The 20727-nt window shown below is 44.0% G+C and overlaps 1 protein-coding gene across 4 annotated transcripts in view; it reads left to right on the forward strand.

Moving 5' to 3' along the window:
* Positions 1-20711, forward strand: part of GCNT2 (glucosaminyl (N-acetyl) transferase 2 (I blood group)) — a 21637-nt gene extending 926 nt beyond the window's left edge. Inside the window, exons 1-5 of one of the 4 annotated variants that reach the window (XM_083827508.1) lie at positions 655-723; positions 1098-1159; positions 5349-6501; positions 18778-18870; positions 19712-20711. In XM_083827508.1, coding sequence (XP_083683634.1) covers positions 5580-6501; positions 18778-18870; positions 19712-19902 — 1206 coding nt within the window. In that variant the 5' untranslated portion in view covers positions 655-723; positions 1098-1159; positions 5349-5579 and the 3' untranslated portion in view covers positions 19903-20711. Of the gene's footprint in view, positions 724-754; positions 1160-5348; positions 7836-12220; positions 13775-18777; positions 18871-19711 lie in introns of those variants that run through there. The other 3 variants (XM_083827505.1, XM_083827506.1, XM_083827507.1) reach the window with 3 other exon arrangements.
* The last annotated feature ends 16 nt before the right edge of the window (positions 20712-20727 follow it).

A 20727-nucleotide genomic window follows, 5' to 3' on the forward strand; every position in this document is an offset into this window, starting at 1 on the left:
GGACTTTCACTGAGACAGTTTCACAAAGTCAAAACTAGATGATTTTATTGAGTTGACAGGTATAACAGATCCAGAATTGCCAGTGATAAATACACTTGTTGCATTAGCGCTAAATATCCTAAAGGTAGCCAAAAATTAATTAAGCTATATTAATAATCCTCCGAGAGATCACCTATAAAATAATACAGGCACACTGTTTAAACAGAGGACCTCGTTGAGGCAACATTGGCCTCTGTAGTTTGTCTGCTTCTCCTTCGGGAGAGTCACGATTTTATCCCCTCCTGCCCGGCAGCTGTTCTGACAGGTGCGGCAAACACGTGTCACAAGGGCCGCCAGGCTCCTCCTAGGTGTTGTATAAGCATACCTACAAATGCGGATGTGTACCGTTGGAGTTGGGGGCTGCACCGGCCCCACGGGCATTGCTACTTCATCCTCCATCATCTTCCTTTTTGTCCTTTGGCCAACCTGTCTAACTGCCAAGGTCGTGGGCACGAGCCAAGCTGCAAAGTTTTATAAGTGGTGCAACTGTTCTGCCAACATTGACACAAGAGCTTGGTCGGTTCCCCTTCTGTCTTTCTCTTTACCCTGCGTACGTGCCCGGAAACCTACACCCCAGTGTTGCGCGCTTAAGGACAAGCTATTCCATGATGGACCAAACACCACAACTACAATCATTAGGTCACCATCCCCTCACACAACAGCTGATGAGTTGTTTTCACACAGGTAAGTGTCCCTGTTGGAAATTAATTGGAAGAGTGAGCAGAGGAGTGCTCCGCTTTGGAGCAGTAGTATGTTCGAGTTGCAAAATGTGCTCTGCTGGAGACTAGAGAGCTTTACATATTCCTGCCTTCTTTATATTGAAAAGTCTTCCATGAAATCAGACTAAAAGTGAAGTTATGACAATGTGAGAGGCTCTATGAGCACAGCAAGACAAAATCAGATGAGATGGAGTCCTGTCTGGCCTTTGCCGTTTGTGCAGACAGATGTGCTCACTGATGGTGCATGATTAGATTACTTGATGATTCTACTGAACCATGTGAGCTGAGCGAGCATTTTCCTTGATGTGTCACTTTATCTCTCCTCCCACTTGCTGCAAGCGCTGCTGCGACGTGACAGTCCGGTGTCAGCCTGTGTGCCTGCCTGGGAGCTCCGTTTTCAGGTAGGTTTGTGTTTTTGTCTCTTTGGACAGCCAGTTTATTTCCAGCTGGCAGTGCAGCAATGCCAGGGACTGCTCTGAACAGGAAAAAATGGATGTCAGAGAAAAATAGAGAGGAAGAAACTTTAACTGCTCCTGTGCTAGACTCTGCTTTCTCCTTTCTCATGTTACACTGTGCATACATCCCTTCTAGCTCAGGTGGGGCACGTTATGCACGTGATAGAGAAGATCACTGCTGGGTAGGACTGTTCCAAGGAAAGAGTTTTGTGGAGACCATGCCCGTCGTGTGGCATCCAAGAGCAGCACGAGACTGAGACAGTTTCATCTTGGTGCAAGGACAGAGGGATGGGGGCTCCTTTATGTGGGCACAAAGCAGAAATCTGTGACTACCTGCACTTCTGAACCAGAAAAACCACACTGAGGAGAAATTGCTTGCTTGCTGAGGCCTTGCTGTGATTCTAGCAGTGCTGATTCAAACTGCCAGCTTTGCGTATGAGGGTCATGAAAAGGAATGCCATGATACTGACAGATCTGTCCCAACAACAGAATATAAAGGTCTAAGTAATTGCTAATTGTTATAAATGACTGAGTCCCAAATAGGATTACAATCAAAGTTTATAATTTATTAAATGAATAGAGGCAAGCAAACAGCGCTGGGTTTGCTGGGAGTCTCTGCTCCACCAGGACACACACCTGTTACGTAAGGCGGCTGGTTTTTATGCTCCTAGGCTAGTGCATATTCATTACTACTTCTAGAAGAGGCAGGGTTATTATAATTGGTTTCCCGAATCCGAAGTCCTCCCAGGTGCGCCTGCTTATCAGTCTCTGTTAGTCTCTCGGGGGCCGCTCGGACGGGGAGGCTCATATTCTTCCTCCTTATCTAGTGGTCTCTTGGCCGGATGTCAGAAGTTACTGCACGTCCGTGCAGAGTCAGCAGTTTTTCTCTGAAGAAATCCCTTTGTTCTCTTCTCACCTAAACCCAGGCCTCAATGTTAACCCTTCAAATCCCTTAGTGGCACGAATTGCTGGACCATTCCTTACACTAATAGATGTGAGATACATGATCTTTGTCGCTACTGACCAAGGCCAAATTGCAACTTAAAACCACAACGTGCAAAGCCCATGAATTTTGCTTTTTAATTTGCTAATAAATTAGTTGAAACCAATTACCTATATTGATCAAGGCCAGGAGCAGTTTACTGAGTGCTAACTATATGCCTAAGAAAATATCCTTCCTGACTGGGAAGGTCTGTTCCCATTCATCCCCAGGGAAGACATTTCAATTGCTAATCTTACTGGGGAGTGTGTTTCCACTGCGTGAGCTCTACCAAAACCTCCTCTAACGCGAAAATGAGAATTGCCACAATGAAGGTCCAGGGAGCAATAAAAAGGAGCTGTGCTGCAAGTCTCATTCAGCAACAGATTTAGTTTTACAAGCACAGACCTCTATTACACAGCCCCTGTTGAAGAACATGTTAAATTTGATCTTTTATTTTACCCAGTAACTGGTTTTGTACCCAAAATGTGCACCAAGGTCCAGTACAACCAACATCAAGAGAAGCCATAGGTACCATGAGGTCTCCTGGCACCCTGTTGCTCCTTCACTGATTTTTGCCATAATACAGTTCAGATTTACATCTATATTTGGCTGCTCCTTGTGTATGAACTTTGCACCAAGACCTCAGAAAGAGATTTTCGATGTGGCTTTACACTCTGTTTGTTTCCTTGCTCTGTGCATGTGCGTGTGTATGTGTATGTGATTTCTGCCTATAATCCAAGGCATGGGTGTTATTTCATAGAAATCACCACAAGTTAGAACTAGTTAAAAACAAAACCAAAACCAACCCACCAAACGATCAAAAAAAATTTTAACAGCTTGGATTTCCACAGTAATTATTTGCATGCATGTTTTCAGAATTCTAAATAATAACTGTGCTGAAGCATCAATGCACCAGGATTAAGAAGTACCACCAAGCATGCAGCCTTCCTTCCCCTGAAGGCTAGTAGTACCAAAGGATTGTGGCTAGTCTGGTTTGCTGAAAGGGTGTTGCAGCAGTGTCTGTGCAAAAAAAAAAAAAAAATAAGGCTTGCATTCCAGTCCTATGATGAGCAGGTCTCTCTCATTTTCTGAATGTAGCTTATCTGTTTGCTATGGATCTATGGATCATACAAGTAAAGCAAACTTCAACAGCTAAGAGTAAACAGTCTCCTTGGACATATATTAATTTATATGTATATAAAGTTTTTAAGTCTTCCTAGCTGTCTAGCAGGTTACACAGTGCCTAAAATAGAGTTTGAGAGGCACCTGAGCAGTTTCAAAGTTATTCAAATGCCTTGGAGGACCTCAGCATTTAGTACTTTGGAAATATTACCTGTGTTCTCTGCCCCAAACCCAGACTTCCCCAAGGAAATCATGCTCCCGCAGGAAAATTGGCACCTGCCCCCAGTTTTCCTCCTTCCACATTTTCCTCATTCCAGATGGGCAGAGCTCTCATGTAAGACCGTGGTGCAGGGAAAGAAATGGTCCTGCAGTTGGCTGAGGGCAGCTGGTCCCAGTGGGAACACACTGAACTCAGTGATCCATGGAGCGCAGAGGGGAGCACAGAGGCTGCTGGCTTTATAATGACCTGAGTTCACAGCACTTTGTGTTACTGAGGTGTCTGGCAGGATTCACTCCTGGAAGCGATTCACTGTAACAATCCAATTAGGAGGTAGCAGTGGTTTGAGGCGTTGTGGGCAGGTCTGTGCACCCTTGGGACAGCATTCACCAGTCACTGAGCTTGGACCAGTGAACTGGTGTTTACCGCATATTCCTTTGCTGACTTCGACAATGGTCTCAGCTCAGTGTTTGCTCATCTCTTTGAATCCTCTTTTAACAAACTGTACCGTTGGGCTGTGGTGCCATTTTCCAGATGACTTCTTAGTGGTGTCTGGCAAGCCTCCTTTACTCCCCGGGACTTTGAACACCCCCGTTCCAGTCACTCTGCTCCACCAGAGCAGTCTTCCTGCCTCCAACCAAAGGCAGTGGCGTTGGTGAAGATGACTGCACTGGAAGACCAGCATGACCATGGCTACCCCAACCCATCCTTGCTGGCTCCCCAATGAGGTGTTGTTTTTGAAGAGTCCGCTGCTTGCCATCACTGTGTAAGCTTGACTCCTGCGCCCTGCATCAGTACCTGCCTAGGGTTCGTTCTGGCCATGAGTCCTTACAAAGCAGCTTCAGTGCTCCTTTCAGAACAGCTTATGACTGTACCTGGTGGGGCTGAAGCTACCACCTTCAGTCTTCAATCTTTTATGAACTGAGTGTTTGGGGCCAGGATGGGAAGAAAGAGACTCAAAGGGCACCAAGAGGAATCTGCCTGTGCCTGAGGTAGCCTGTCTGCATGAGTTGAAAGGCAGGGGATGGCATTTCCACCTTTGCCTTGTAGCATGCTGGATTGCCTGATCAAAACATTTATTGGTGCAATCTCAGATCATCTGACATTGCCTCAACGTTATTTCATGTTGGATCAAGGTGGCATGAAGATGAAAATGCTTACATCCTCCAAACATGCTGTTTCATGGCAGCATATCCACATTAACAGACTCACAGTTGGAAAAGAAAGAATTACCAAGTATTCCACTTTAGACAGAGCCTTGCCAAAATCTCTCACTGCATATGCATGATGTTGTACCTAATGCATGCATGGCTCTTAGAAACAAGAATGCCTTGTTACAAAGCATAAGGTTAACTTAAATAGTTTAACTAGTAGATTTTGTGAACCTGGTTCCTTCTGATGACTGTAAGCCAGGAGCCAATCACAACTCATCCACAACACTTAGCAGAAACAATTTTGCAGCTTTCAAATTTACAACAAGAAAATATTGTTGCAATATTGCTCTGATATAACTCTACACAAAGGCCAAAAACCCTCTTCTGCTTTTTATAAATGACTGTTGGTGGCCTTACAAGGCCAAAAAAAAGTTTCTATAAATAATAATAATAATAAAGGAATTATACAAGTGGTACATATGAGGTTTTTCTGTCACAGTATACACCTACGAAGTTTCATGGCACTGAAATTCCTGCAGGGGGAGTGGGGAGGGAGCAATTAAGAGGAAACCCACAAACTGTATTCAAAGACACTGAAGTATGTGTGGTGGATGTTCTTGTTAAGTTAGCAATTACACAACGTGTCTTTTTAATCTTTAGGGTGCTGTGAAGCAGCTTCCCTCTACAGTTTGTTCACTACTTATGTTCCTTCCACATAAAGAACGACTACAAAACTATATGAAAAGTAAGGACGTCAGCTGCATATTATGCATCAGCCTGACACAGGCAGTCTCTAGAAGGAAGCAAGCACAGCCAGCGAAATGAACTGTTTGGGATGTTTGATCTGACCTCCTTGTAATATTTCAAGTGAGACTCTTTTTCCAAGCAGCAATGAATACACTCAGATATTGCTTCTTTGCCATCTTGATTCTCAGTGTTTCCCTTCTATTTGTTTTCTATGCCATTAATTTCCATGTGCAAAAATCTCTAAGGAGGCCCAACTTCCCAGTGAGCTCAACTTTAGCAGAAGCCTGTAAAGCACTTATTGAAGATAAGGCACCCTTTCTGAAGGAAACTGCTTTAAAAACATCCTTCAGAAAATCCAACTGCACGGAGTACATCATACAGAACCACTACATCACCCGCACCCTGTCGTCTGAGGAGGCTGCCTTCCCCCTTGCCTACATCGTCACCCTGCATAAGGAGTTTGAGACCTTCGAGCGGCTCTTCAGAGCAGTCTACATGCCCCAAAATGTTTACTGCATCCACGTGGATGGCAAGGCGCCGGCCACCTTGTGGCAGGCAGTGCGGCAGCTGGTGGGCTGCTTCCCCAATGCCTTCCTTGCCTCCCACACTGAGCGGGTGGTCTATGGCGGCGCATCCCGCCTGCGGGCCGACCTGCACTGCATGCGGGACCTGCTGGCCTCCGCCGTGCCCTGGTGGTACTTGCTGAACATCTGCGGGCAGGACTTCCCCTTGAAGACCAACCGGGAGATTGTCCGGCAGCTGAAGGGCTTCAGGGGGAAGAATGTCACCCCTGGGGTGCTGCCGCCACCCCACGTCATCGCTCGCACCAAGTATGTGCACCGGGAGCAACTATACCCTTTCTTTTCTTTCATGCTGCGGACATTTGTGCGCAAGGCTCCCCCACCACACAACCTGACCATCTACTTCGGCTCTGCATACATTGCGGTCACCCGGCCCTTCGTGGAGTTCGTGCTGCAGGACCAGCGTGCCATTGACTTGCTGGTGTGGTCCCAGGACACCTACAGCCCCGACGAGCACTTCTGGGTGACGCTCAACAGGATCCCAGGTAAGGACACCTTCTTTTATTTATTTATTTATTTGTTTTCTGACGATGCACGCATGGGTGTGCACACACCATACACATCCACATACCTCAGACTGACTTTGGCAAAACTGAGATGAAAAATGTAATCAGATCATAATTTGTACAAAAGGATGAGCTATGAAATAAGCTTATTTGCCCTTCTTGGCCACTTAGATCACTGTTCTGTGTGGTGTGCATTACTTTCTTTGTATCTGACCAAAAGCCCAGGGGATCTAAGTTCCAATTAAAACCTTTGGAAATCTCGGCTGATTCAAGCCTTTTATTGGTAGAAATCAAGATGAAGAAAAGGCACGGAATAAAGAGTAAGCTATGTAATTGAAGGCTTTCTACAAGATATCCACATTTTGGGGGAGGATTTTGATTTTCCACAAATAGAAGCCAATTACTTTATCTATTACTCCAGAGCAAAAATCTGAGTTCAGCCTATAATTTTCCTCTAGTCTTCATGTGCCCTTCTGTGGGTACAAAGATACCAGCTCTCCCTTAACAGCTGCAAAAAGCAGGTACTCATAAGTACTGCCTAAATTCCGTCGTACAGGCTCAAGGATTGGTTAAGAGAAACAGAATTAGAACTAGTACTTTCACTTTTACCTTATGTATTTATAATTAGTTTTACCTTGCCTGAGGAAGGGTTGGAAAGTGCACAGGACTTCTCCCCCATGCATGCACACTGCTTTTAGAAACGCCAGGTAGGATTTTACTGCTCCTAACTTCCTAGAGTTTCATAGCAGCCCAAAGCAGGAACACAAGCAATGGAAGCAAGGATAGGTTTATTCTCCTGTCTTTTTCCTTTTCATCCTCTAACTTGTAGAGGATGAAAACAAGGAGCAGTTTCCACATGAGAAATGCTCCTTCCTCTTCCATGTTTTCTCTGCCATCACTAGAGTGACAAAAGTGGCCATGTAGCTTTGACAGAGGTACTCAAGGGCTGCTGTCACCCAGGATTTTGAAGCCTATCTCCTAAGTGTAGCAGGGGGTGTCAGACTGTCCTGAGCATATGTGAGTTGGATACAATGCTTGATGTGACTCTTGAAGATAATAGCATCAGGCAGTGGTCCAGCTATTAGAACAAATAGTTGGAGGCTTTCACGCAGGAAGAGAGATCATCTGCAGACCAGTTTGGACACACACTGTATCATGAAAGAACTAAACAAAACAGGTAGTTGTAGTTTCAGACAGCCATGACAATCTCATTCAGATAAATAATACAAAAGACTGTTTGGTCCACATATCTTAAAATAGCACGCTTATTACCCACAGCCATGCAACAAAGACCAATACTTTCTTTTAGCCCGCCCCCCCCCCCTCCCCCCGAGGCTTTTGCCTTTCAATTCCCATCCAGTTGTTTTTCAAATAGCAGTCTTAACTTATTTTGGGTATTTATTCCAGGACACTTCTCTCCCACATGGTTCCTGTGTGACTGAAAACTCTTGAAAGTCATTTTTCGGATAAGGAAGAGAAGCATGGAGAAATTAAGGGAAAGTATTTGCGATGTGTTTAGGCTTGAAGTGACTAAATCACTTCCCCAGGGCTGCACAAGAAGCATGAAACACCGTAGTGTAGTTTAGTGGACTCATGCTGGCCACACCCCAGAGCAGCTGCATGGCCACTGGGCCACCTTCCCCTCTGTCATGTAGAGCAGAAGGCAGATCCTGGTTGCCAAAAGAGAGGTGTACATCCACACTTAATGCTGCTGAATCCTTCAATTCAACCACGATGAATCCTGTTCCAAGCCAAAATCCCGTCCCTACTTTCATGCCATATGGTGCAGAACAACAGAGCCTGGTGGCTTTGTCTCTTCTGCACCAGTGCCATTAAGAAATGGCTAAGGGAGAGAGGGCGCAAGGCTCTAAAAGCTCATTGCCACCAAAAGAGGAAATTTCCTCCTGCCTCCTGCTCATCCTTTCCTCCTCCCTTCTGTGCCAGGAGTGTTGCCAGTTCAATTAATTAGCCCTGAAGTAAAACAATGTACTTTTTCTGAGTGGGTGAGTTGAACTGACTCTGTGAAGAATCCAGCCAGCACTGAAGTCAGCACAAAGAAAAGCAGGGGGAACACGCACATGTGAGTAAGAAAGAGAGGGAAATCGGAAGGAGGAAGGGAAGCCAGACCTTCCTCTTTCAGTGACAGTGAATCATTAGCCTGGCTCAAGCTACCTTCTACAATGCCACCTGTGCATGTGTTATGGGATTCCGTGTGCCCCCTCACACACAGCACAACTCTGTTCCTTCACTTGTCTTCAGCTTTATGTGGGAGTACATACATGCAAAATATATGAAGTTAAAGATCAGTTGCTCCTGAAAGAAAAGTGCCTGATATGGATGCCTTTGCTCCTAGCTCCTCTCTTGAAACAGGCAGGCTGGTAGCTGAGGAACAGCTGAGAGAACTGGGGTTGTTTAGTCTGGAGAAGAGGAGGCTCAGGGGAGGCCTTATTGCTCTCTACAACTATCTGAAAGAAGTTGTGGAGAGCTGGGGGTTGGCCTCTTCTCACAGATAACTAGCAATAGGACTAGAGGGAATGGCTTCAAGTTGTGCCAGGGGAGGTTTAGGTTGGAAATTAGGAGACATTTCTTCACAGAAAGAGCAGTCAGGCATTGGAACGGGTTGCCCAGGGAAGTGGTGGAGCCACTGTCCCTGGGGGTGTTCAAGAAAAGGTTGGACGTAGTGCTTAGGGACATGGTTTAGTGGGTGACAGTGGTGGTAGGGGGATGTTTGGACCAGATGATCTTGAAGGTCTTTTCCAACCTTAATGATTCAATGATTCTATGACTATAATTCTGTGATTCTGACCTGGAGGTCCCGCTACTGGGACCTCCCTTGGTCATGCACATGCATCCACACAGCTGATGGTCACTTGGTGTAAGGGAATCTGGGGGTTTGCAGGGAAAGTGCCAGGGCAGAATTGCTTTTATTCCTGGTTCTGCAAGAAGTCTGCAGCTGTGGATTATGTGTCCCAGACGGGAAGAAATAAAGATTGGAGCACCATGTCACTTCTGCTGATGCGCCAGCCTGGGAAGAACACTGGTTACACAGCATACCATCACTGCCTGCTGCAAAATGTGACAAATTTTTGGGTTAGTGTAAACACAAGGTAGTTGATCAACAGAAGGTGTGGCCCACAGTGTCCTGTCTTGCACACCCAGACCACCCTTGATCTGAATGGTCAGATCACTGAACCTCCAGGCAGCTTTCCTTCGGGAACAGGCAGCTGGGGACATCAGCAACCTCAACCTGCTATCTTTGGGTGAGGTCCTTTCTCCTGTTACTGCTAATTAAACATAGAAATAGGGAAGCCATGGAAGATGACTCTGTGCTTGCTTTTTCAAGTATTCATCCAGCTGTGTGCCTACCACAGTGGTTTTTTTGTTGTTTTTTTTTTTTGATACAATTGCATATTGTGTCTATCTAAGTGGAAAGAACCAGTCTCATCTCAACTTTCTCTGAACAGGATAAAGGTTGCTAACTTATTCATTCGTTTCATCAATGGCTGAGAAAGAACGAAAAGGGTGGATAGTTTTGTTAGCAAGTGGTGTCTTAAATCACACCCAAACTTCAAAAGTATATCTGCACCATCCTGATGGTCCTCAGCTGGGATTTAAATAGTAGACAGAAAAATAAGAAGGCCAGTTGGCATACAGTATGCCTCAGGGAATGGCAGGCATGTGGGAGGCAGTGCTGTGAGTCAAGCTAAGTGCACTCTCAAGGCAGACAGGAGTTCTTTTTGTACAAGCAAACGGACACATAAAAAATTTTAAAATTAGGAATTGCCTAATGTGATTGATTAATCTGCTATCAGTGATACCCTGAATTTTCTGGTATTCTTCTCTCACAACCACAACCAAAGGAAGTGAATGAGATTTTCCTTGAGAGCTATCAGCTCTTATTTGGCTCTGAAACTATTGCCTCAAATAAACTGCAGTGAAATTTTAACAAACAGACCTGCTCCCCCCAGCAATTTAGGCTGCACGAAGGTTCTTGCTACAGCAACTAAATAATTTAAAACTACTTTGGTACCTCTCTGTAGTTTCTAGACAGACTGTTAGAATGACCTTCTCAGCAATGCATGCACGATACTAACATTCACCATTTTGTTTGGCTTTTGTCTGCCACAATTGTTCATTTTCCTTAAGTTAGTGCCCACCCTTCAAATGACAGGTAGACAGAGAGGCAGATGCTTTTTAGTGTGATTCCAGACAGCAATGCTAGTTGAATAAGCAATATTCTAGAAGGAAGTATTTTGTAACTATGTCTGCAGCATTACTTATATAACTAATACTTTTTCTCTTGTTCCTATTCCACATTATTTTAATGAGACTTCCTGATCGAGCAAGAATTTCATGTAGTAATAAGGTATAAAAAAGCCAGGGAATCTTCTGCGATTGTTATTGAGTCTTATGTCCACAAAGCTGTTGCAATCTCATAATTAAAACCTTTCTCTTTTGCCAAGCCTACTTAGGGCAAGGTGTTGCAACACAGTGGCAGCAATCACAAACACATCTACTTTATGGTAGAATTTCCAGAAAAATTACTCTTGTCCTCTATTCACCATTCAGATACCAAAGTTCATCTGAAAAGATGTGAATTAAAATATGGTTTAGTCTTTATGCAATCTGCAGTCATTGGAACTTAAGTACTGCTTTCAATTTGATCAATTTGATTTTGCTGCTATTGAAGCCAAATGTTGCTTCACAACCAGTTGTTTGTTTTGCACTAAAGCACTACATAGTGATGACAGGATAAGGAAGGATATGCCTTCAGCAAGGCTTTCTGAAAAGGCACAGCTAATAAATGGACTTGCACTCCTTTGCTTGACTCTCCAGTATCTTTGTATCTATCACACATTGGCATAATGGGCTTCAAACAGCATAACTCCTTGAAGAGCAGGATCAGATGACAGCATCTTAAGAAAGCATTTATTTTTTCTTTGAATTTTACCATCAGGTAATATCTGTCAAAATTATTGCATGTAACTAAGCAAACTTCAGTCCATCTGCAGTAACAGAGCCTCTTTTTGAATATAGTGTTCCCGTGAGACGTTGAGCTGCTTACAACCCTTTGTTTTCATTAGGAAGGCACAGTCAGGCCTCCTGAACCCGTCCCTTGCTTTCATCTACACGCAAACTCATCTGACCGCACTGAAAGCTGTGTTACACATGTTGAGAGAAAAGCCCTGTCACCAGAAGCCTGTCTGGGCAGCCGAGGTGGAAGTCAGCAGAGCCATGCCTGACAGGGTGCTGGCAAAGCGGGCAAGTCCTGAGCAGCCCTGTGGAGATCAACCAGCTCCTCTGAGTCAAAACCACGACCCTGCTGAAGATGCTCACACTAGTTTATGGGTGAATAAAAAGCTCAGAAAAACCTCCTTCAAAACATATTGTCAAATGAAGCTGGTTACTAGAACTGAGACAATTTCCTTATTATCCATCAGATTAATCAAAATAAGAGGTGCAGTTTAGTTCTCTTACCATTGTCAACAGCCTAACTGGTCAAGTAGAGAGCGTGCATTACCTTAATTCAAACCACTGTCTTGAAAGAAGCAGTTTTAAACAAGCTCCCCCTCTCGAGTTCTATTTCCTTCTCTACCGGTTCAGACGTCTGCTTTAAAGCTTGTCAATCTTGTGTTTATTTTAGCTAACTCCCTCCCCTGCCACACACACTGCTTTTACATCCATATCCCCCACTGAAATGGACATTTATGGCGACAAGATACAAAACTGAGCATTTGTACGTTTTTAAGGGGAGGTGGTGTTTTTTTTTTCCTGTTATTTCAATCTGATCTTGCAAGAAGAGCTTTTCTTGCAATATATTTTTTTCCTTTTCTTCTTTAAAAGAAGAGCTTTTCTTTTAAAGACCCCCCAGTACCTTTACCAGTCACCTCCCTGAAGGACAGCTGGGACAGCTTGTCCTGAAGGACAAGCCAGACAACAACCAAACCAGGATTTCAGCGCAAATCCTTCCTGAGTGTCACCTCAAGAGCCCAGCAACCATTTCCATTTGGAGGTGACCACTTCTATCCTACCCATGGCTGCTTGGTCTCCCTCGCTCCTCCTGGCACTGGCTTGGACTTCTCCCTAGGGCACTTCTGTAAAATGACAGAGGCTGGAAAAAGGCAACAAAAGAAAACCAAACCCAAGCCCAAAGAGAGAACACCCTCCCTCCCCGTCCCCCCGCTCCAAACCAATCTAATCCACAGTTCCAGAACCTGGAGAGCACTAAGATGGATGGATCTCCAACCCCGTGAAAAGCAGCCAGTAACAGCACTACCAGCGCTGTCCCTCTGGCCCAGCATGGCCATGAGGCAGCGGCAGGCGGTGGCAGTGCTGGTGACCATGGTGCTGCTGGGTGCTGCCATGCTGCTGGGCCGTGGTGCGTGGCGGATGGCAGGGCCAGGCCATGGCGGGTGGCGGATAGCAGGGCCAGGCGGTGGCTCAGCTGAGGGCATGGTGCTGGAGCGGGTGTGTGGGGCATTGCTGGCTGGGCAGGCCCCTGGCATGCAGGGTGGTGGGCTGCGGCCTGTGGCCAGGGGCTCGTCCTGCACCACATACGTGTCCCACAGCCGGTATATCACCCGTGCCCTGTCCTCTGAGGAGGCTGCCTTCCCCCTTGCCTACATCATCACCCTGCATAAGGAGTTTGAGACCTTCGAGCGGCTCTTCAGGGCAGTCTACATGCCCCAGAACGTCTACTGCGTCCACGTGGACGGCAAGGCGCCGGCCACCTTGTGGCAGGCAGTGCGGCAGCTGGTGGGCTGCTTCCCCAATGCCTTCCTTGCCTCCCGCACTGAGCGGGTGGTCTATGGTGGCGCATCCCGCCTGCGGGCCGACCTGCACTGCATGCGGGACCTGCTGGCCTCCGCCGTGCCCTGGCGGTACTTGCTGAACATCTGCGGGCAGGACTTCCCCTTGAAGACCAACCGGGAGATTGTCCGGCAGCTGAAGGGCTTCAGGGGGAAGAATGTCACCCCTGGGGTGCTGCCGCCACCCCATGTCACTGCACGGACGCAATTCATGCACCGGGAGTGGGAAGGAAGCAACATTTCGGGGCTGGTCACCCCCCAGGTGCGCAAGGCTCCCCCACCACACAACCTGACCATCTACTTCGGCTCTGCATACATTGCGGTCACCCGGCCCTTCGTGGAGTTCGTGCTGCGGGACCAGCGTGCCATTGACTTGCTGGTGTGGTCCCAGGACACCTACAGCCCCGACGAGCACTTCTGGGTGACGCTCAACAGGATCCCAGGTAGGCTTTGAGGGCCCTGTCCTGGCATCCAGCACTTTGGGACAGGCGAGGAGAAGGCTCTGGTACTAATTATTGCTAAAATGGTACAGTAGGAATAACTGGCCATGGCATGGTGTCGGCTGATTGTGGTGGTCACAATGGGTCTCACCTCCATGGCGTTAACCCTAATGGAGTTTGACCACCTATGCATATCCCACTTCAAGACCAACATATTTCACAAACGTAAATATCTGGTCCTAAAGTCCAGCCAAAGTTATCACTGATTTCAAAAGGTCTCTCCGAATAGTCCCTCTCTACCCCAAGGGTGCACTATTTGGGGCAGATTTAGCAAGTGTGTCCTAACCCAGCCTCATGTGCCAGGTGAGGGCATGGAATTTTTTTCTGTGTACCAGCTTACAAAGTGCAGGAAAAAATCTTAGATCAGTTGGTGGTATTGATGTGTAAGCTCATCCCCTTCCCTAAACAGCTACAAATGAGGAAGCACACAGTACTGCTTCAGAAGACCAGAGAGGACTAGCTGCTTGTCAGCTTGGCTTAAACTGATGCGTTGGTTTGGTTCTGGAACTACAGGTACAGGGCTTGGAAGTTCAGAGCAAATTGGGCAGCCATTTATGCTGTAGCATTTCCATCTGAATGTCACTTTATGCGTGTGTTGCAGAAATGTAAGTACAGTGGCTCATTTTATGTACGGTATGTATACCTTTCTTGATAATACCTGGTAGTGATGCAAGAAGGAAATGGAGTTGCCTCTGTCTTAGTGCCAACTCATGCAAATCAACTCTCATTGTATTTCAATGGTAAAAAGAAAAAAAAAAAAAAAAAAGAAGGAAAAAGGAAGAGCTTAGCTGAGAAACATGTTGTGTTGTGTCCTGTGGATGAGGTCCATGTTCTGAACCAAAGCGTATTTTTCCTGCCTCCAAACCTCTGTCTGAAAGGGAAGGGTGCTCAGCACAGTGTTGTGCCCACAGGAGGTGCTGCTCAGGGAAGGAGTGTGCTTTGCTTCCCAAGTAGTGGTTTACAGCCACCAGAAATGCACAGGTCAGGTATGAAGACAACCATGACTGACTGGAAAGACAGGCCAGCCCTCTGATGCCTTTAATTTCATTTCTTCCCTTAGCGTGTACTTGAAATTCACTTCCTTTGCTGTGGGCACCTTCAAGTTCCTGAAAAATAAACTTTCGCAATACATGGGGGATTTGAGCTGCGTGACTCTGTTGGGTAGAGCAGAAACATCGCACTTCCACCTTCCCCCTTACTTTCCCTCCAGCAACCAAGTACAAATGAAAGGTGGACAGGAAAATGTGGAGATACTGATCATGCTTCCCCACCTGTGCTAAATGGGAAGGAGCAGGGAATATGTTCGTCCCTGTTGTAGTTTACAGGGCAGCCTTCAGTTCTGCTGCCTGTGTTTTAGGGACAAAACTCCTTTTAGCCCCATGGAGGGGGAGATAAGAGCTGAACAAAAGTAGAGGTTAGCAACTCACACCTGAGTTTATATTCATACTTACCATCAGCATAACTTTTCAGACAAAGTATTTATCAAAAGAGGTCCCAAGAACAGTTTCTGAATAGGAAATCAATTGATAAGGACCAAACAAATATATAATGGAGAATGTGGTAATTCCATTTTTTTGTAGTTCTGAACTACTTTATTCCTTACTCTTCAATTAACTTACAAAAATGCCTAGTTTACTTAATTTGAGAGCTAGTGAATAATGTTAAGTCAGTAATTTTTTATTCCTAGAAGGCAGTGCTCCCATTGTTTTTGTGGATGTCCCGAGGCCTTTCCTGTTTTGTCAGTCATCTTTTTCCTTTCCCACAGTGTCAGCATTTTCCAAGATTTTCCTCACACCACATTTACTGCCAGCTCTTGTGAACAGGTTTTTAATTTGGAGCAATAACATATATCCCAGGCCATTTGAGGTGCATATAGTCTGTCATCACTGCCTCTTTTTTTCTTTTATAAAGTGTTATCTTTAGTTGGATGCTTTCTGCAAAGGAGTAACATTTTCAGAATTTTCCCCAGGACAAAATCATGCTTTTTGGCATGTTGTTTTGTTTGATAAAAGCCTAATATACTGGGGGGGGGGGGGGGGGGGGGGGCAGAATAAGGTTGTGAAGTTCCAGTTATTGCTGCCAGGTATCTCTATAGCAAACTGCTGCAGGGGTTCTGCTGGCAGATCAAGCAGTCTTTTTGCATCTGACATAAAAGTCACAACTCAATATTTGCAAACAACCATTCTTAGTTACAAGGAACATTCTGTCTTTAAATACACCAAACCAAGCAAGCAATCTGAAATTAAAAACAAAGCCAAAAAACTGCTTAACCTTCCTCCCATCAAATTTCCCCCAAACAAACCAAAATACCCACCCCCCTGCCTTTGATATTACACAGTGCCTTTAGGATCTCTTTTGGCCTTTGCTGTGCTTCTCTTCAAGCTCACAAGCAAAGTAGTTGTTAGGTTAGAGTAACTGTGAAGATACTGTGATTACTCCCATCCAGGAAGGGAACAGAAGACAAGCAAATAAACAAACAAACAAAACAGAATAGTAGCAAAATCTTCCTTTGCTTTCAGCTTTAAATTTCCGAAAACACCAAAGTTGAGGTGATGACACTATTTCAGTGACCATTTCAGCACTGCTGATGACTTCTGTGTGTTCTGCAAGCACTAGCTGAAGTTCTGCTTTACAGAACTGCTATCAAATAACCCCTTTTAGGAGTGTAGTTAAACAGCAAAATAAATAGTTTATATTAATACACATTTTAAATGACATTATGGAAATCAGAAAGTGGGCTAATTGTTCTTAAAGAAAGAGGTCAGAAGTGGGGATTAAAATGTCTGTTTTATTTTACTTAAATCATACTGGGCACAGGTCCTGCAACTCCAAACCAACATTATTCTGCATTTTATTCAAGCTCTAAAAATCTTACTGTAAATCAAGGAAAATTGCTGTGTTTTCAGTATTGAGAGTCTGTACAAATGATGGATAATAATGCAAAAATTATGAGGATGTTTCAATAAAAAGCTGCATGGTTCCCTCCCTGCCGCTCAGATAGTTGTTTCTTTTGAAAAGCAAACAAGAGGACAAAGGAATAAAAGACTTTAAATATCCCTATTAAAAATCTGGAAGAAAAACACTTGAATATGTTTAGCTGTTCAAGTAGTTTAACTTGCTTTAGTTACAGTTTGACTATGACCAGGGGTTATTAGTTAATAACATTATTAATGTCATTGCCATCTGTGACGGGGGGACTCTCAGAAGAGGGGGCTGCAGCTTCCTGCTGCCTGCCACTGCCACCCCAGTCACACCCTGTCACTTCTGATGCAGCTGTTAAAAAGATTGAGTTGCAGGTACTCCACGGTGGTAAATTAATGCTTGCATGTGAGCAAGTTAGTCCTTTCCTCTGCTTGTAGCTTCATGAGGAGAAAGCAGAAATAATGTCTGCATTTTTGTACTTGCATGTGTTTGGCTCCCTAAACGTTGCCTGTTCTGCCATACAATAACTCAGGCACAACACTATGGTAACTACTTGCTGGGCTGGAAAGAACAAAATATGTTGAGTTTTTTTTTCCAAGCAGGCAAATAAATTATAGACAAATGTTTGTGCTACAGTGAGAAGTTGGTGCTTTTCCAGCTTTTCTTAGTGTGCATGGGGTGGCAGTTACAGTCTGTATCATTGCTTAGCTCTCAAGCAACAAATTAGCCAGTAAGAAAGATAAAATTTACGGAAAGGGATGAGTTCATAGAAAGCTTTTATGATTTTACATAACATGCCTTTGCTTTTTTCTACTGTATTTTGAAGTCTATGTTAAGAAGGGCTTCAATAAACATCTTTCACTGTACTGAGCACACCATAGAATCATAGAATATCCCGAGTTGGAAGGGACCCACAAGGATCATCGAGCCCAACTCCTGGCACCACACAGGTCAACCCAAAAATTCAGACCATGTGACTAAGTGCACAGTCCAAACGCTTCTTAAACTCCGACAGGCTTGGTGCAGTGACTACTTCCCTGGGGAGACCGTTCCAGTGTGCAACAACCCTCTCAGTGAAGAACCTCTTCCTGATGTCTAGCCTGAACCTCTCCTGCCGCAGCTTGACACCATTCCCATGGGTCCTATCATTGATCACTAATAGCCATACAGATCAGGCACAGAGGGTTTCCTAGCTGTACCTACCTGGTCAGCTCCTACCTTCAAAGCCAAAGGCCTCATCTCATGGCAATGGGTCTTTGTTGCTGCCTAGAGTTGAAAATACTGAAGTTCTCTTGACTTAAGCAGCTGCCAACACATTGCATATATATTGCTTGTTCACTCTTCATCAAATACCAAACAGTGAGTGCTCAGCATTATCCCCTTAAGTACTTAAAATGGATGTTATAGCAGGTGTTCATCATTTACCAGTTTATGTTTAGATAGGTCCTCTGATATGTCTAGACTTTCACATACTATTGTGTAATTTCATCAGCTATGTAGTTCAGTTTCAAGAACTCCATCCACTGATATCACTCTTGAACTTGTTCTGGTGGTCTCTTTTCTTTTCCTTTCTCTTTTCTCAAATAAATAAATAAATAAATATTAAAAAAAAAAGAGAGAGAGAGAGAGAGAGAGAGAGAGAGAGGGAGAATGTAAGAAAAAAGAAAGTATTTAACACTACAGAAGATGTGATGTGTCAGTGGCCTGGTGTGCAAATAGCACTGGGAGGGCCATACTGGTTATGAAGGTGATGTGAATGCAGTATCATACATGCAGTATCACACTGAGACTTTGTTTTTCAGGTAAAATTATTTAGGTCTCTTGGGCTGTCAACTTGTTCACAGCATGAAAGCTGCTTTCAGTGAAAAAGCTTTACAACAAAGTTAGCATCCAGGCATTGGTTGACACGTACTACAGAGTATTTTATTCTAGTTTTGTGAGGAGCGTCCTAGCAAACAGACAGAAAACTGAGCATATAGCTGTTAAAAGGACTAATTATTTTATTTTCTGTTACCTAATTGCAGGTGTCCCAGGCTCCATGCCCAATGCGTCATGGGAAGGAGACCTGAAAGCGGTGAAGTGGATTGATATGGAAGAGAGTCATGGAGGTTGTCATGGTAATGTATACATTTTTCATCCTTTATTCTTCCTGTTCATCTAGTGAAAAACACTTGACTATTTTTCCTGTAGTCCTATGGCCTCTAACTGTAACATGAGTCAGTCTTCAGGTGGCAGATAAGGCATTAAAAAGGAGTCAGCTGTTCCATAGTCCTTAGGCAGCGAATGATAATAGCTACTTAAGACAAGCAGTGAGAAAGCTGGAACAGTTTTCATGACATGACCTTAACAAGATATAACCTCACACTTAATTTTTTGCTTACTGTTTTGTACTTCTGACATAGAAAAGTGGGAGAAAAAAAGAACAAAAATTTTATTTCAAGAATTTTTGATCCATCTCATATAGTTTTTTGTGCTGAGGAGAAAAATTTTGAGAATTTCAGTCAGCTTAAATTGCATCAGTTTCACATCAGCATGAATACATTGAAATAAGTGACACTGGACCAGTGTCAACCAGAATTATTTAGTTGAAAATCTTGTATAAGTAAAAGTGTAAGTTCCTCTTCACTGACAGAAGGAAATTCCCCTCTTTGCTATGTGTCAGTCTCATCGTAGAAAGTCTCAACTAATAACACTTCTTTTCTGATCTATCTCCTTATTCAGGAATTTTACTTATTGTTTATTTTCAAGTAACTTTCTTCATTTCATTCTGTTGTTCACACTTATTCATATTTAGAAGGTATTTTAGCATGTTTGTTGTGTAAGAGATTATTGATAGTGGCTTTGCAGATAAAAGTTATCAAAAGAAAGTTTTGGCTCCTTGAGTGTGCCTGTGGATATAAACCTGGGTTCTGACATTTCTTTTTTTGTTTGTTTTGTTTTGTTTTTATTTTTTGGCAGGCCATTATGTCAGAGGCATTTGTGTGTATGGAACAGGTGACCTCAAATGGCTTTTTAACTCCACCTGTATGTTTGCAAATAAGTTTGAGCTCAGGACATACCCACTGACTGTGGAGTGCTTGGAGCTGAGACATCGAAAGAGATCCTTGTCCCAGAGTGAGGTTCAGGTGGAACCAAATTGGTATTTCTAGCTAGCAAAAAAAAAAATAAATCAGGCTACATCAATGAAAGTGATCAGGAGAATAGCAGCAAAAATCTAATTTCTGCTGTGCTGGTAACACAAATTCATCCACCAGGTTTCTTTAGGATGCATGGTAGACAGAGCTCAGCTCAGCTTGTCTCGCTCAGTCTGCAGATCTAACCTTTGACTTAACACCCTGAGGCCAAAGCATGAGAGATCCAAAAGGAAGCACTAAGGCACAGATCCTCTTGCAGCTGCCCTGTCTGCATTTTTGCCATTTTTAATGGGCTTTTTTCCAGCCACAACTTTTGTCTTGCTACAGTGACATTGCTACCTGTTTCTATAAAATGTATAGAGAATCATGCACCCTCGGGATTTCTCGGGATTTCTCGTACCTCAGTAAAAAACAGGAATACAGTTGGTGGCCATACATATAGATGCTGTTTTGTGAAAGACAAACTCTAGTGCATAGAACCATCAGGAAATGGAATAAAGGAATACTGGAAATGGAATAAAGATGCTGCACTGCCCAGATCTTACCTGTTCTTTAAATATCTATTGGGACAAATTTTGTGAAAAGAAAACAGCATCTTTTGCTAGGTTAATGAATATGGCTAGAAAAATTTGATAGGCTTTCAGGTGCAGAAGCCCTTCTTCATGTCTGAAAAACAAGGGCTTACATATTTGTTTTGCAAGGCCTACCAATAGAGCTGGAAAACCTAAACTAAACTAAACTAAACTAAATAAAATAAAATAAAATAAAATAAAATAAAATAAAATAAAATAAAATAAAATAAAATAAAATAAAATAAAATAAAAAAGCCTCTATACACAG

This window comes from Anser anser, assembly GCF_964211835.1.
Source record: "Anser anser genome assembly, chromosome: 2".
Taxonomy (NCBI): Eukaryota; Metazoa; Chordata; class Aves; order Anseriformes; family Anatidae; genus Anser; species Anser anser.